Raw genomic sequence first — 16,764 nt, forward strand, 5'->3', positions numbered from 1 at the left:
TCTCTGGAGTCTGGAAGTGTTCACAGAAAAGGTCAGAGAGGTAGGAAGAGCCAAGACCGTTTAAAGATTTAAACACAAGTAAGAGCACTTTAAAATCAATACTAAAGTAAGACCTGGAGCCTAAGTAGAGACACCAAAACAGAACTGATGCGTTCAGCCTTAAAAACATCATGATTACACAATACGTTTAATTTTTAGCAGTGTATTCTTTTCATATACTTTTTATTTGATTTTGATTAGAAGTCTGTGAACTTTGAACTTCTGTAATGTCTTGCAGTTTTAATCTGATTATGATTTTTGTCTTTTTGCAATTCATCATTTGTGGCGGTTCATTTCACTGTGGTGACCCCTGATGAACAAAAGGACTAAGCCGAAGTAAAATGAATGAATGAATGAATGAATGAATGAATGAATGAATGAATGAATGAATGAATGAATGATTTCATATGTATTGGTTTGCTCAATCAGTCTAAAAAACAATATAAAACTGATAAAGTTACCACTTCATGATAGCATTGGCACCTTTTCAGAGAGTGATCTAATTTTAGTGGAGGAAGATAATAGTTCAGTTAACAAAATGTCAGACATTTTATGTGGTAATTAAAACATTTATCCAAAAAAAAAAAAAAAAAAAAAAAACTAAAATATTATGATTGAAAGTAAAGTTATGAGAGAGAGAGATGGTACTTTTCCATATTTTGTTATCAATTTCTCTTTTAAAATCTACATTTTTTAAAAGGTACATAAATATACAAAGACAAACCAAACAGCTTGGTTAAAAAGTGCCATTTAATGTAATTCATGGATGGATGAAAGATGACCACTTGAAACTTCTCTGTATTTACAGATTTACGCATGAATCTAAATCTAAAATTTTGCACAAACTGGATGTGTCCCAGGGGTGGTTCAGGCCACCAAAGCTTGGCGACCAAACAACCAAATAAACCGAAAACAATTCAAATATTTAATAAAATAATACCCATAACAAAACAAGACAATAATATATCAGTCTGAAAAATAATATAAAACTTGATTAAGTTACCACTTCAGTGATAGCGCTTGCACCTTTTCCGAGAGTATCTAATTTCACCTAAGGAAGATAATAGTTCTATTTACAAAATTTAATTTTTATACATTTTATGTATTAAAGGAATAAAACCAAAATTAAAGGAAAAACTGAAAATAATATAATGATATTATACAATTCTGAGAGAGGCGGCTATTTTCTAAATTTCGTTGTCAATATCTCTTTTAAAATCTAAGTAATTTTTAAAAGCTATGTAAATATACCTGTACATAGACAAACAAAACAGTTTGGTTAAAAAGTGTAATCTAATGTAATTAAAAAACTTAACCCAGCGTGTACATATATGATGTATAAAAACCCAACATGTTTAACGCTGGTGTACCCAAAGTGTACACTGTTTACAGCTCTGGACAACAAAACAAAACAAAACAAAAATAAATAAAAAAATAACTAAGTATATAAATAACCATTTAAAAATTCTCAGTATTTACATAGATTTACAGTTCAATTTCCAACTTATAAATCAAAAGACTAAATTTTTAATTTTGTACAACCTGGATGTGTCCCAGGGGTGGTTCAGGCCACCAAAGCTTCGCCACCAAACAAAGTGTCATTTAATGTAACTGAAAAACTTAACCCACTGTTGGGCTTGTACATATATGATGTATAATAACCCAGCAATTTTTAACGCTGCAGACTGTACACTATTTACAACTCTGGAAAACCATCAAAACAAAACTATTTATATATAAATAAAGAAAGAAAATAAATAAATAATATAGATTGATGATATTAGGTACAGTTCTGAAAGAGAGGCGGCTCTTTTCTATGTTGTTGTCAATTTCACTTAAAATCTATCTTACTCTCTTTTTTTCCATTTCCTTTTCACGTTTATTAACAAAAATCCCTATTGTAACTGTACTTTAAGCAACTACATTAAAGTTTTGTTAACTGATACAGTTAAGTATCATCAAATCCTTTTTTTGAAAAAAGTCAATTCAATTCAAGTTTATTTGCTTTTTGCAATAACTATTGTCTCAAAGCAGCTTTACAAAATATGTTCAATATTGCAATGCAATCAGATTAAGTTAAAGTAAAAAAAAAAAAAAAGTTTGGATTAACTACAGGAAACTGAAATTTCATTCAGGTATGAATATCAAAGCTGGTGTAACTTTTATCAATTACTCTTTATTTGTTCATGCTTTTAGACTGATTTAAGCCCAAGAAAGTCTAAACTTTAGAAAGTTGCTCATATTCAACAAAGTTTGAGAGATGCAAACTAAACAACTAACTAACTAACTAATAGGGATGCAACAATACAGTTAGCCCATGGTTCAATACATACCTTGTTTTTTTTTAACGGTTTTCAGTTTGGTTCGGTTCTCATGGCTTGACAAGTGTGTGTGTGTGTGTGTGTGTGTGTGTTTGTGTGTGTTTTCTATAGGCAATAGGAACAGTAAAAGGAGAAGAGAGAGAAGAAGACTCTTTTTTTTTTTTTACCTAAAAGCCAAGAAAAGTACAGTAGTTCCTAGTGTATTTTATTCAAAAAATGAACACTGAAATCTCACAGCTGCTGTAGCTCATGTAAAAACTGGGGAACACATAAAATCCTACACTTTGGAAATAAACATGTGAAGTTAATAAAGATAAACGGCCAATTCAAATAAACATATTTGTACTTAAGTAAACATAAATAAACCATCCTAATTACCTCAGAGCTTAAAAAATGCAGGACTAGTCTGTAACGCGGATCGAGTGCTTTTATAAGATGACAAAAGTCTACAACTCCAATCATCGAAAATGGCTGCAAATCTTAAGCAATAAACACCCGCACTGTCTTTGTTATTTTATGTGTCTCTTGGAACCAGTTGAGTATGTTTGCTTGAAACATTCAGCGAGGGATTGTCGTTATTTGAAGGACTTTATTACCTTCTCTGCAAACCTGCCTTTAGACAGTGATATTGAACAATGCTTGCACACAGTTATTTTTTGTTCACTTTTTTTTTTTGGTATTATACTGACCGGCAAAATCGAAATGTCCTCACACTGCATATTTGAAATACGCTGGCGATTTCTCGTACTGTTGCCTCACTTCGCCGGCACTTCCTTGTAGTGTTGCCTCAGCCTCACTTCACCGCCGCTTCCCATGTTGTAGTGTGGAATGATGATCTTTAGAGCATAGTGATTGGATATTTACTTATGGGGTGGAGTTTCCTCATCTCAGCTTATAGACTTACAGGCACAGTCAGTTCGGGTAGATATAAAACGCACATAAATTATTTAAACGCAAAACCGAGAAATTCATAAACGCGTATTGAACCGTGGTGGTTGTACCGAACGGTTCAATATTATATTGAGAACTGTGGCATCCCTACTAACTAACTAACTAACTAACTAACTAACTAACTAACTAACTAACTAACTAACTAACTAACTACATTTAAATTTGTTCACTTATTCCCTGATTTTTCAGGTGTCGCACAGTGGTTAAAATAAAACAAAAACTATTTCAAAGTCATTCCAAAAGTAACACCAAAAAGCGTTAAATAAATTCACACATTACCCAGCCATGCATGCTGACAAACAGCTTTCTCCAGGTATTACAGACCTCCTCGGTCCAAAGCACCAGCAGGCCCTGCGCTCGGTTCTGTATGAGTGGGTCATTGACAGACAGAGAGAGAAGTCTCAATGGGGAAAGCAGCCTGGTCTCTGTGGTCATCATTATAATAGCAGTGAAGCAGTAATGATCATTGTAAACACTGTACAGGAGGGAGCGCGTGCCGAGCCTGGCGTTCACTAGAGACATCACAGTCTGTTCATCAGTGATCATATAAAAGCACACACACACAAACACACCGCGGCAGGGAGGCCTTGTTTTTATCCCCATCCGCTTCTCCCGTGATTTTTTTTTTCTTTCTCCCTCCCGGTGTGATTTATCTCTCTACTGCCCTTCCTTCCATTTTGTCTCCGCGGAGCCGTCACCGCCGTGATTTGTGCTCTGTTCTCCACCGATGCATCTTAAATTATCACCGTCTGTTATTAAACGGGAGCACTTAGAGCGTTTGTGGCGGCGTATCGCGCGCACACACTCACTCACACACACACACGCAGTCAGAGTGTACCTGCGGTGTCAGCTGTTGGCTGTGGGCTATAAAAATGGCAGTGTAAGCAAATCTGATCGGGATTTAAAAACAGCAGCCGCGCCGTACCGCCCATCAAGAATCAATCACAGTGTGCGATGCCATCAAACCCGTGCGGAGAGCGAACGCCGGGCCGCATATGTGTGTGTTCGTGCAGGTGGAGCGGCTGGAGGAGTGTCTGCAGATGCTGAGGGGGTTTGTTTGATTGCTTGTTTGCTTTCCCCATGTAAAAGCATGAGTCAGACAGGTTTTCTTTTGCAAAAAAACTAAATCAGATTTTTTTTATAAAGTCAGAATGAAATCAAAATGTACTCCTCTGATTATTATAAAGTCAGAATTATTACCCCTCCTGAATTATTAGCCCCATATGCGCCCTAATTTTTTCCAATTTCTGTTTAATTGATATATTTTTATCAACGCATAAACATAATAGTTTTAATAACTCATTCTAATAACTGATTTATTTTATCTTTGCCATGATGACAGTAAATAATAGATATTTGTCAAGACATTGGTACTCAGCTTAAAGTGACATTTAAAGGTTTAACTAGGTTAATTGGACAAATTTTGCTTAAGCAGGCTAATAATACTGACTTTAAAATGGCTTTTAAAAATAAAAAAAATATTTAGTTTTAGCCGAAATTAAACAAATAATCCTTTCTTAAAAAGTAGGCCTATTTAAAAAAAATATATATATATATATTATATTAAATACTGTGATACTTGCTCTGTTAAACATCATTTGGGAAATATATGAAAAAGAAAAACAAATTCACAGCCAGGCTAATAATTTTGACTTTTGACTCTATATATAGTGCTTGTAATAAACAATGTATCTGTGGACTTTCTTATTTTGCAAAACAAATTATTTGCCCTCTTTAATCAAAGAATCTTTAATCAAAAATAACTTTCTCTCGCCCTTCAAAATTACTACACTTCTGGTCAAATGGAATGCCTTTCGGGCAGGGCTATCAGTCCTTTTGGGCGGGGCTATTAGGATGTGTCTCATTTCTGCTTTGCCTGTCCATCTTCCAATGATCCAATTGGTTCCCAAAAGGCGAAATCATGCACCAATCTACTTTTTTTTTTTTTTTCAGGACTGTGGGAGTAGATGTACGCTACGATAGAGGAAAAAGGACAATCTTAACCTCTGTTTAATTGATATTTGATTTCCTCCAAAATATCCAAACACTTGATATCATCGACTTCCATAAGGGTAAAAAAAAGCTATGGAAGTCAATGGCAGCCTATCATTTTGAAAGTGAACTACTTTAAATGAAATTTTATGTTACTCTTTCACCAAACAAATCCATTTGGATGTACATTGATTACCTAATTGATTAATCTCATTGAAAGTATTAATCTAATGTATAGAGTTTACATCAAAAATCATAATGTCTTATACAATGTCTGCTTTTGTTCCTAGGAAAAAAATACTATGGAAATGATTGGTGACCATGAACTTCAAGCGAAAGCCAATGGTGGCCAATCATTCTGGAAGTGAACTGCAGGCACTTTAATTTCTATTTTAATTGACATTTTTTCCTCCAAACAAGCCCATTGGATGTACTCATTTTGGCATCATGATTATTATTATTATTATTATTATTATTATTATTATTATTATTATTTTGTTATAATTATTTTAGATTTTTAGATTTATTTTTTGATTAAACTTTAGATTATTTTAATAAAAATAGTATAGCGCAGTAGTGCTGTCGCCTCACAACAAGAAGTTCGCTGGGTCGCTGGTTGGACCCTCGGCTCAGTTGGCGTTTCTGTGTGGAGTTTGCATGTTCTCCCAGCGTTTGCGTGGGTTTCCTCCGGGTGCTCCGGTTTCCCCCACAGTCCAAAGACATGCGGTACAGGTGAATTGGGTGGGCTAAATTGTCTGTAGTGATAAATTTCCCAGAGATGGGTTGTGGCTGGAAGGGCATCCGCTGCGTAAAAACATGCTGGATAAGTTGGCGGTTCAATTCGCTGTGGCGACCCCAGATTAATAAAGTGACTAAGCCGACGAGAAAATGAATGAATGAATGAAAATGTGAATTTTTGTTACTAATCTAATGTAAAACTAATAAGACACATGAAAATATAAAATATTGACAAGATAGACATTATATAGGATCTCACTGAAAATATTATCTAAACATGTAGCGTATCAGTCTCATGCAACATAGGATGTACTCCATTATTTACCAATCTTATCATACCTCACCAGTAGAGACTGAAATTACCTTTACAGGTTGTATTAAAAACCCATGCAATTTCCAGTATATACCATTTAAAATTCAGTTTTTATTTTCTTAGCAGGGTTGTGGCTTCTTTGATTGTTCCTGTCAAAGGAGTAGTTCACTTTCAGAGTTTATTAACACAAAAGGTATTTTGAAAAATGTTGGAATGCAAACGCTTGTTGTTACCATTGACTTGCATAGAATGAAAACAACAACAATAATAATAATAATAATAATAATGATAATATGGAAATCACTGGTGACCATGAACTTCAAGTGAAAGTCAAAGATGGCCAATCATTCTGTCATTGTAATTCTGTAATATAATGTCATTCTGTAAGCAAATTACAGGTACTGTTTTAATTAGCGATTTCTCCAAACAAATTCATTGGGATGTACTAATTTTTGCACCTTGACTTTTATTAATATTTTGTTATATATTTATTTTTATTTTTACATTTTTAGTTTAATTTTGGAATTTTTTTTTTATTCTTTTAAAAAAAAGATTGTTTTGTTACTAATCTAATGTAAAACCAATAAGACAAAAAAAAGAAAAGATTGACAAGATAAACATTGTATAGGATCTTATTAAAAATATTAATTTAACAAGTGTATCGGTCTCATGTAACATGGGATGTACTCCATTATTTACAGATTTTACCATACCACAAATGACCAGTATAGAAACCAAAATGACCTTTACAGGTTGTATTAAAACCAATGCAATTTCCAGGTTATACCATTTTAAATATTTTTTTTAGCAGGGTTGTATGGCTTTTTTGATTGTTCATGTTAAAGGAGTAGTTCATTTTCAGAGTTTATTACTTTGTTGATCAACACAAAAGAAGAAATTTCTTAAATTTTGGAATGTGAACACTTGTTACTGTTGAACTTCAAGTTAAAGTCAACAGTGGCCAATCATTCTTGAAGTGAACAACTTTAACTTCAATTTTATATTGTTTTCTCCAATCAAATTCATTGGAATATACTCATTTTTAATCTTCAATCTTTTTTTAAATAATGAAATAACTGAAATTATATATATATATATAAAAAAGATTGAAGATTAAAAATGAGTATATTTCAATGCATTTGATTGGAGAAAACTGGAGAAAACATTTGATTGGAGTTATATTATGTTTTCTTGGAATGTAGAATTTGTAATCTTCAATCTTTTTTTTTTTTAGAATTTCAGTTTTGCTGACAAATGTAAAACCAATAATCTACATTTGCACAAAAACCTTATTGTATAGGATCCCTTAGAAGTTATTAAATTAACATTTTACAATGTAGGTACAATTTACGTCAAGAATCAATCTCGTGTCAAGTGTTTGTTCAGGTAGAGTGACTGGGGAATGGTCTGTTTTTTATTACTATGTCTTGTTTGCTTTTCTTATTCATCGTGCAAAGATAAGACTCAGACCCGCTTTCTTTGCTGAAAAAAAAAGCAGTGAGCAGTGAAGTAAAAATGGAGTTTAGAAGTAGGAATGTTCGATTATTTTGCTCTTCAATTTCTCACAGTCTGACTAAACTATTGCTGCTTCACTGATGTGGGAATCTGTCAACACAATACCAGCTCCTGTGAAAGGAATAATAGGGTTTTAGGGCATTATGGGGAAGAAATGATGCAGCACACCATAAAATTTGTATCTTTTAGCCCATACAGAGCAGTTCAAAATTTTTCACACAACAGCATGTGCACATACAAATACTTTATGGGGATTTCTGACATGTATAATCAAATAAACCTAACATACTATCACTGAAATGTTATGGATTCTTAGGATGTGCTCGCACTAGACACAGTTGCATTGAACGGCACAGTGGTTAGCACTGTCACCTCACAGCAAGAAGGTCACTGGTTCAAATCACGGCTAGACTAGTTGGCATTTCTGTGTGGAGTTTGCATGTTCCCCAAATGTTGGCGTGGGATTCCTCTGGGTGCTCCGGTTTCCCTTCATAGTCCAAAGACATGTGCTAGGTGAATTGAATTAACTAAATTGGCCATGGTGTATGTGTGTGTGAATCTGAGTGTGTATGGGTGTTTCCTAGTACTGGGTTGCGGCTGCAGCATCCGCTGTCTAAGGGCGTACTCACACTATGCTATCCGAACCGTGCCCAGGCCTGTTTCCCAGATCGTTTGAGAAGTGTGAGTGCGCTGAATCGGGCTCAGGCATGGTTCACTTGGCCAGCCCTGGCCCGGTTGGAAGAGGTGGGCCTTAGCGCGGGTTACTTGGGCTTTGGCGCAGTACGCTTGTAGTGTGAGTGCAAAACGGGCCAAAGCCCGAAACTGAAAGCGAGATGTGGCTCTTAAGGACGGTTTCATATGGATTTATTAAATATTCTTACTGTTCAATAAACGCAAACTGCCGTAGTTCATTAAATACACAAAGCCCTCACTGCACGACAGCTGCGCACCTTCAGCAAACCTCCTCATTCCTGCAGCACGAGGGCTTTATGATTGTTTATGAGCACCAAAAATGGCGGATCAGTTCGGCGAAATATCTGACTGCGTGTCACTGCATCCCTAAGGACTGTTTGGTGAAATATTTGACTGCATGTCACTGCATATCAAATGACTTAAATGGTATAACTACAGAAATCTCCTCTGTGCTGAGCGAGAGCGCTCACTGAACAGCGCAGCATCAATGACGTAAGCATGCCCAGGCTCGATTTTAATGTGAGTGCAGGTCGTCTGGGGAGACGGGAGGGGGGGACAAGCGTGCTTTGGCCCGTTCGAGGCAACTGTATATAGTGTGAGTACGGCGTAAAAGATATGCTAGATAAGTTGGCGATTCATTTCACTGTGGTTACCCCTGAGGAGGAGAATGAACTAATAAAACGGTCCCTTAAAAGTGACATCGGGTCTTCACTTTTGCGATCAGGTGGACTCAGGTACCCATTTTATCTGTCAGGATCACTGACAGAGATAGAATAGAAACATCATGTGTTGTCTTGTATTAAAAAATCATTTTTTTATGATTCAGATCGTTAAACATGTAAATTAGCCTGTAGATTTAAGGAAAAAAAAAAGTATTTATGCCATTTAATCAGAAAAGTGGCATATTTATTTATTTAATACATGTAAACAGTTAATTAATAATAGTTATTTATTTTAATTATTTATTACACTGTACTACAGTAAACAGTCATGTCGAGCCTATTTAGCTCATTCAAAACTCAAATTGCCATGCCTGTCTATACAATAGTGCTAGTTTAGCATACAACCTTCCCATGTCAGTCAAACATCTTTAAATGTATTACTATTAAATTATGACTTATAAATGTAATATTAGGCTTCTAATGTAATTCTAACTTCAGCCGTATATATACTGTATATAACAATTTCTGTTTAACGGAGGAAAAATGTTTTTAACACATTTTTAAACAATAGTTTTATTAACTCATTTCTAATAACTGATTATTATTATTTTATCTGCAACAAGAATCAGTCCAAGGCACTCGAGTAAAGTGAAAAAATTAAAAAGCCTTTATTCACATGGCTAGATCTCTAAAAACCAACTGGTTTTTAGAGATCTAGCCATGTGAATAAAGGCTTTTTAATTTTTTCACTTTACTCGAGTGCCTTGGACTGATTCTTGTTGCAGATTTGATGAATCCCTTACCCAAAGAGCACCGACCATACATTTGAACTTACCCCAGAGCGCTTTTTGTTTTGTTTTTTCTGAAGTATTATTATTTTATCTTTGCCATGATGACAGTAAATAATATGTGACTAGATCTTTTTCAAGACACTTCTATACAGCTTAAAGTGACTTTTAAAGGCCTAACTGGGTTAATTAGGTTAACTTGGTTAAAAAAACTGCTTAAAGGGGCTAATAATTTTGACCTTAAAATGGTTTTCAAAAAATAAAAAATTGCTTTTATTCTACCCAAAATAAAACAAAGAATTTCTTTAGAAGAAGGAAGAAAAAAAAAAACAGACATACTGTGAAAATGCAAATTCTGACTTCAACTGTATATATATATATATATATATATATATATATATATATATATATATATATATATATATATATATATATAATTTAATTAATTAATTTTAAAAAATTACCTCATATGGAGCTGAGCCCCCCTAAAATGAATATCCTAAAATCGCCCCTGACTATGCTTACAGATTGGTTTTATAGGGCACCTTTAAGGGTAGTAATTCAAATGTACTTTGTCTTTTCTGCATCACAACAGCAAACACCTCAAAACAGCATGTACTCACAAGTCAAAGTCTTGTTTCTCTTTTCTTCTTTTTTTTCAATCTGAGCTAATTCTGAGAATTAGAGCGACAGTGTTTCTCAAATGGTGGAAAGTGCCTTTGAATAAAGTTGTTTACCAAGTGAGTGATAATCCTACAAACAACACTTGACTAAACACAGCATGACACTGAAGGAGGAAAGAGAGAGAGAGAGAGAAAAAAAAAGTTGTTGATGAGATCCAGCTGCCAAATCTGTGTGTTCAGCTATGGTGAATAATAGCATGCAGCCATGATTGTTGTGCCATTGCAGTAAACGGGTTATTTTATAGGGTAAATCAGCATGATGTTGTGAAGCATCAGCATAGACATAATCTGTGATTTGGCGCAGCAGTGGTGCATTCAGGGGTCACGGAACACACATTTCATCCAAATTACCCCCTCACCATCAATTGGACTTCACAACATGGCCATCACATCATCAAGTCTCATTTGCCGGCTCATAGATTTCATGGATCAATTCTGAGAATCTAAGTTCACATGAAGGCAAGGCAGACTCAACTCAAGCAAGAATAAGAAACACACCAGATGACCCCCGTATTTTTAACACAATCACAATTTTAAATGATTAATTCTTATATATGTTACATATGTTATTTCATTCATTCATTTTCTTGTCGGCTTAGTCCCTTTATTAATCCGGGGTTGCCACAGCGGACTGAACCCCCAACTTATCCAGCAGGTTTTTTACGCAGCGAATGCCCTTCCAGCCGCAATCCTTCTCTGGGAAACACCCCCACACACACACACACACACACACACACTCATACAATATGTACAATTGAGCCTAACCAATTCACCTGTACTGCATGTCTTTGGACTGTGAGGGCACCCGGAGCACCCGGAGGAAACCCACATGAACGCAAGGAGAAACGCTATCTGAGCTGAGGTTCAAACCAGCGACCCAGCGACCTTCTTGCTGTGAGGCGACAGCACTACCTACTGCGCCACTACGTCGCCCACATATGTTATTTGTGAAAACTAAAAAAAAAATAATAATAATGACAAAATAAATAAATAAATAATTAAAAAAAAAAATAATTAGTGATGTGACATGTAGAGTTGAAGTCAGAATTACTAGCCACCCCCCCTTTAAAATTTATTTTCTTTTTTTAAATATTTGCCAAATCGTGTTTTACAGATCAAGGAAATTGTCACAGTATGTCTGATAATGTTTTTTCTTTTGGAGAAAGTCTTATTTCGGCTAGAATAAAAGCAGTTTTTAATGAAAAAAAAAAAAAAAACATTTTTAAGTCAAAATATATTTGTAGCCCCTTTTATGCAATTTTTTTTTCGATAGTCTACAGACTATATATATATATATATATATATATATATATATATATATATATATATATATATATATATATATATATATATATATATATATATATATATATATATATATATATATACATACATATATTTTTTTTTACAATTTTGAATAATTAAATATTTATTTAAATAAAAAATAAATAATTATATTTATTTTGAAAAACAAGCAAACAAACAAACAAACAACAAAAGTATATTTTATTGTATATGCTGTTAATAATACTTAGATTTTATATTATAGCATGATAATTATATTATAGAAAATTGCAATCAGCAAAAATCGGTATAAACGGGTCACGCTACAATAAATAAATCAGAATTAGTCCAGAATAGTGCATCTCTAATTATTATTATTATTATTTTCATTATTATTATTATTATTATTGTTATTATTATTACTTCCATTTCTACTATAATAATAATAATATTATTATTATTATTATTATTATTATTATTATTATTATGATACTAGAAATGCCCATTAATAATTAACATTTCACTGTGTTATATGAGCCATCCTTTCAGCCTGATATTTCTAAATAGTACACACACATACACACACAAATATATTCTAGCAATAATTAAAAATAAATCTTTTTAAAAATTACACTCATGTCAACTGTTCTCTCTCTCTCTCTCTCTCTCTCTCTCTCTCTGCATTGTGTCCAAAGTGAAGCAGCAAAAGAAGGTTAGACAGGGGTCAACAGAGAAACAACACTCCCTCAGTCATAATCATTTATCTTTTATTCATGATGCACAACGGCAAACGCAGAGATGAGGGAGGGAAAGAGCTCACATGCAGGCTGATTGTGTGTGTCCTGCATGCACCGCTGTCCCCTGCTCTCTGTCTTTCATGCCTTAAAGCACTGAAGAGACAAAAATCCTCTGCTTCTACAACAGGAGGTCAGAGGGAATGTGGAGAAGAAAGCAAGAAGCCAAAAAGAACAACATATTTGCAGCACAATGGATCGGGCTTCTGGCCGAGAGGTGGAGAGGAATGAAAAGAGGTGAAGAAAGGTAAGTAAAATAGGAAAATAAAACATGCCATTTGATTCCTGAACATGATCCCCCTGAATATGACTGCTAAATGACCTTCATTTCATTCCTTCTGAACTTGCATGACTTTCATTCTTGTGCCAAACACAAAACAAGTGATTTTAAAGAGAACTGCGGCCACTTTGAGCAAGTGTTACCACAGAAACTCCATAAAAATATCAGTTTACGAGGTGATGAACTGAGAGATATGAAGCTTTTAAAATATTATTAAAAAAAATAAATAATGTACTTTTCAGAACTCAATATATTTTGTGAGTCCAAATGTAGCTTTTACTGGAGCCAATTACTTTATTAAGTAGTGACTAAACTCCGCCTACACAGAAGATGATCAACACCTACTTCTATGGTCCCACTCTCTGATTCACACTAGTGGCTTACTGTTTATTTAATTAACCAGGTAAATGAACCCATTGAGATTAAGCTCTCATTTACAAGGTTGATCTAGGCAAGAGGTCTGCAACACGTCTTTAACAAAGTATTATAAATAAAAAACAATAATATGTATAAAACAAACACAGTTCAGTCATTCAAGCTATACAATTTATATATTACAAACACATACAATACATATCAAAAAATCAGCCTGATCTCACGAGGAAACACAAGTAGTTTACGTTTTGTCAGTTTAGTGGCTAATTCTTATAAATTCATACGAGTTTAGTCATAAGAAAATGTACTATTTTAAAAAGGAGGCTTGGCACGCAAGCAACCCCACCCCACCCCACCCCACCCCTATACATACATACATACATACATATATATATATATATATATATGTGTGTATATGTGTATATGTATATATATATATATATGTGTGTGTGTATATATATACATATATATATTTATATATACATATACATACATATACATATATATATATATATATATATATATATATATATATATATATATATATATATATATATATATATATATATACACACACACACACATTTTTTAAGGTGATATCTTTATGAAAAATAATGACAGACATTCGAAGCTTCATTTTAATATCTCAATAGAAGCTTTCAATTTAAATTTGATGGGACAGTATGACGTTTTGTGTATATCTTGTATATCAAAATAACCATTCAATCTCAACAACAGGCATCACAGTGGCACAGTATGTAGAGCTGAGGCCTCACAGCAAGAAGGTCGCTGGTTCGAGCCTCGGCTGAGTTAGCATTTCTGTGTGAAGTTTGCATGTTCTCCCTGTGTTCGCGTGGGTTTCCTCCAGGTGCTCCAGTTTCCCTCACAGTCCAAAGACATGCAGTACAGGTGAATTGGGTAGGCTAAATTGTCCATAGTGTATGAGTGTGTGTGTGAAAGTGTGTGTGGATGTTTCCCAGAGATGGGTTGCATCTGGAAGGGCATTCGCTGCACAAAAGTGTGCAGGATAAGTTGGCGGTTCATTCTGCTGTGGCGGCCCTGGATTAATAAAGGGACTAAGCCAACAAGAAAATGAATGAATGAATTTCAACAAAAGGGTAATTTATCCTAAATTTTTAACAACAGTTAAATGGCTTCAACAGTCAAGTGTTAAAAAAAAGACTACTTGAGTTGGTATAGGTTGTAATGGTAGTGTAGTAAAATTCGAACACAGTTGGGGGTGCGGACAAACAATATAGAGTATCCTTAAAGGGATTTTGGCATAGCCTACAAATTGGCATATAGGCTACATATTATCGCAACTCTAACATCACAGTTAGTTAATAAATTAAAAGATCTTCTGAAATGTTTTTCTCTAAAACAAGATTTACATAAGGAGGAAATAATGGAGTTTGTGGCTAACTGTAAGTCATTTCCATGATCTGAACTCTAACTATTCAACTATGCATAGATATAAACAGTTTTCCATTCCATGGTAACTTTAAAGCACCATATAATAATATGGAATTCAAACATATGACATTTCTAAAACATTTCAGGTGAAAACACTACTTTTTATAAACTCATCTATTTAACATAAGGCATAACACTTCAATTTCACCACTTCTTTCAAGTGCAGGAAAGAGTGAGATTTCCCTATTTGTCAAAGGTTGTGAATTACAGGTAATACTATTAGAAATAATATTCAGTTTCCTGCACATACGGATTGATACCCTTCATAAGACATCAGTGCAATGTCAAAGACACATGCTATTCGTTTTCTGTTCTGATAAGTTGTATAAAGATTACCATTTGACATTTTAGAATATTCATTTTATGAATCGCCAAGGACAACATTTTCAGCTGAAAACATATTTAATGTTCTACTGCAGTGGTTCTCAAACTGTGGTACGCAGGGTTCCTTCTAGTGGTACTCGGAGGAATGAAATATGTCATGTACATGCCAAATATATTTCAAAATTTATCAAAAAATATTTATATAATATGCCATACATGACATTTAGCCTATATTTCTGAGTTTATCTGACATGTTTTTTTTTAACTGTGCAGAGTTGTAGCTGCTTTACTGGGCCTACTATGCTACTGTATTTCAATACTGCTCATTTTGGTGGTACTTGAAGAGACAATTTTTTTCTGAGGTGGTACTTGATGAAAAAAGTTTGAGAACCTCTGTTCTACTGGATAAAAACGTTTTTAAATGAGTAAATTAACACCTTTATATTTTAATTTATTGCTTAGCTAGCTATTTAAATACACCAACATTTGGCATAATTAAAGAAAACCTTGTTTTTTTCAGTTCTCAAAATAATTTCCGCCACAGTACACACACAGTATACTGCATCACAGTATAATGCATCACTCCATATTTCCATTAGCAGTCAGTGTGAATGACAACATTCATCAGTAAGACATTAATAAAGCGCTGATAAATACTTTCATTAGGTCCAAGTGAATTTCAGTCTCTGTTTCCGCATGCATAATTATAATGAAAGTATTAGATATGTTTGTGCATTTAAACTATGACACGGGCACGCTTTAATCGCACCGCACATTCATTCCAATTCTCTCACTCGCGCCAAGATTAGCATTAAAACAATTTGAATGGAAATGTGCACTATAAATGCCAGAATTAAATCAAACAATCCTTTTGGGTATTTATATACATTATGAAGAACTTCAGGTGAAAAATAAGAGAGAAGACGACCTTGACCAGGACAGAAAATACCGTACTGAATGTGCAAAACCACTGGGATCACAACCAAAGTGTTCTGTTAATAACAAGCATTCTTTTACTGACAAAAAAAAAAAAACATCTTTTGGGATCGACAGAGCGTTGATGGTTGGATAATTTTTGGGTTGGAAATGCAAAGTTAAAAACAGTCCACTTAAAATGTCTATCATTATTCTATCATTCTCATGCCATTCCAAGGCTTTTTCTTCTGTGCAATACAAAAGAAGACATTATAAAGACTGCGCTTTTACCTTTTTTCTCCCATGCAATTACAATGAACAGTGACTAAGGGCCAATTCTCACCAAGAACAAGCAAGATAATCATAAAAATTACATTTATAAACATTCACAGCAACGGATGATGATCGTGTTCTTGTAGGAAAACTTACCGATTTGTCATCTTGACACTTAGATTCCTCAAGCTTGTTGAATCAGGATGGATTCAATGGGTCAATGTGTTTTAATATATTCATTCACCAGCAGAAACACAAATATTGCTCTTTGTTAGATTACAATAACATTGGTGTGGTGTGGATTCTACTATTTTTTTAAGCATTTTTAAAAAAACTCAATCTCAATTCAAG

The 16,764-nt window shown here is 34.0% G+C and overlaps 1 protein-coding gene and 1 long non-coding RNA gene across 7 annotated transcripts in view; one reads left to right on the forward strand and one right to left on the reverse strand.

The window, feature by feature from the left end:
* The window catches only part of LOC141377471 (uncharacterized), a 370,516-nt gene that overhangs the window by 63,094 nt on the left and 290,658 nt on the right, over window positions 1-16,764 (reverse strand). Inside the window, exon 1 of one of the 5 annotated variants that reach the window (XR_015507900.1) lies at window positions 3,591-4,370. The exons of 2 other annotated variants lie outside the window; for them this stretch is intronic. Coding sequence is in view for 1 of the 3 variants with exons in the window: in XM_087282117.1 (XP_087138243.1) it covers window positions 3,591-3,914 (324 nt within the window). In the remaining 2 variants the exon portion in view is untranslated. Of the gene's footprint in view, window positions 1-3,590; window positions 4,371-16,764 lie in introns of those variants that run through there. 2 more of the 5 variants (XR_015507897.1, XM_087282117.1) reach the window with 2 other exon arrangements.
* The window catches only part of LOC147834036 (uncharacterized), a 64,557-nt gene continuing 60,564 nt past the window's right edge, over window positions 12,772-16,764 (forward strand). The window contains exon 1 of one of the 2 annotated variants that reach the window (XR_015508043.1): window positions 12,772-13,020. This is a non-coding gene — a long non-coding RNA (uncharacterized LOC147834036). The remainder of the gene's footprint in view (window positions 13,021-16,764) is intronic. The other variant, XR_015508044.1, reaches the window with a different exon arrangement.

This window comes from Danio rerio, chromosome 14 (assembly GCF_052040795.2).
Source record: "Danio rerio strain M-AB ecotype USA chromosome 14, GRCz13ab, whole genome shotgun sequence".
Classification (NCBI taxonomy): domain Eukaryota; kingdom Metazoa; phylum Chordata; class Actinopteri; order Cypriniformes; family Danionidae; genus Danio; species Danio rerio.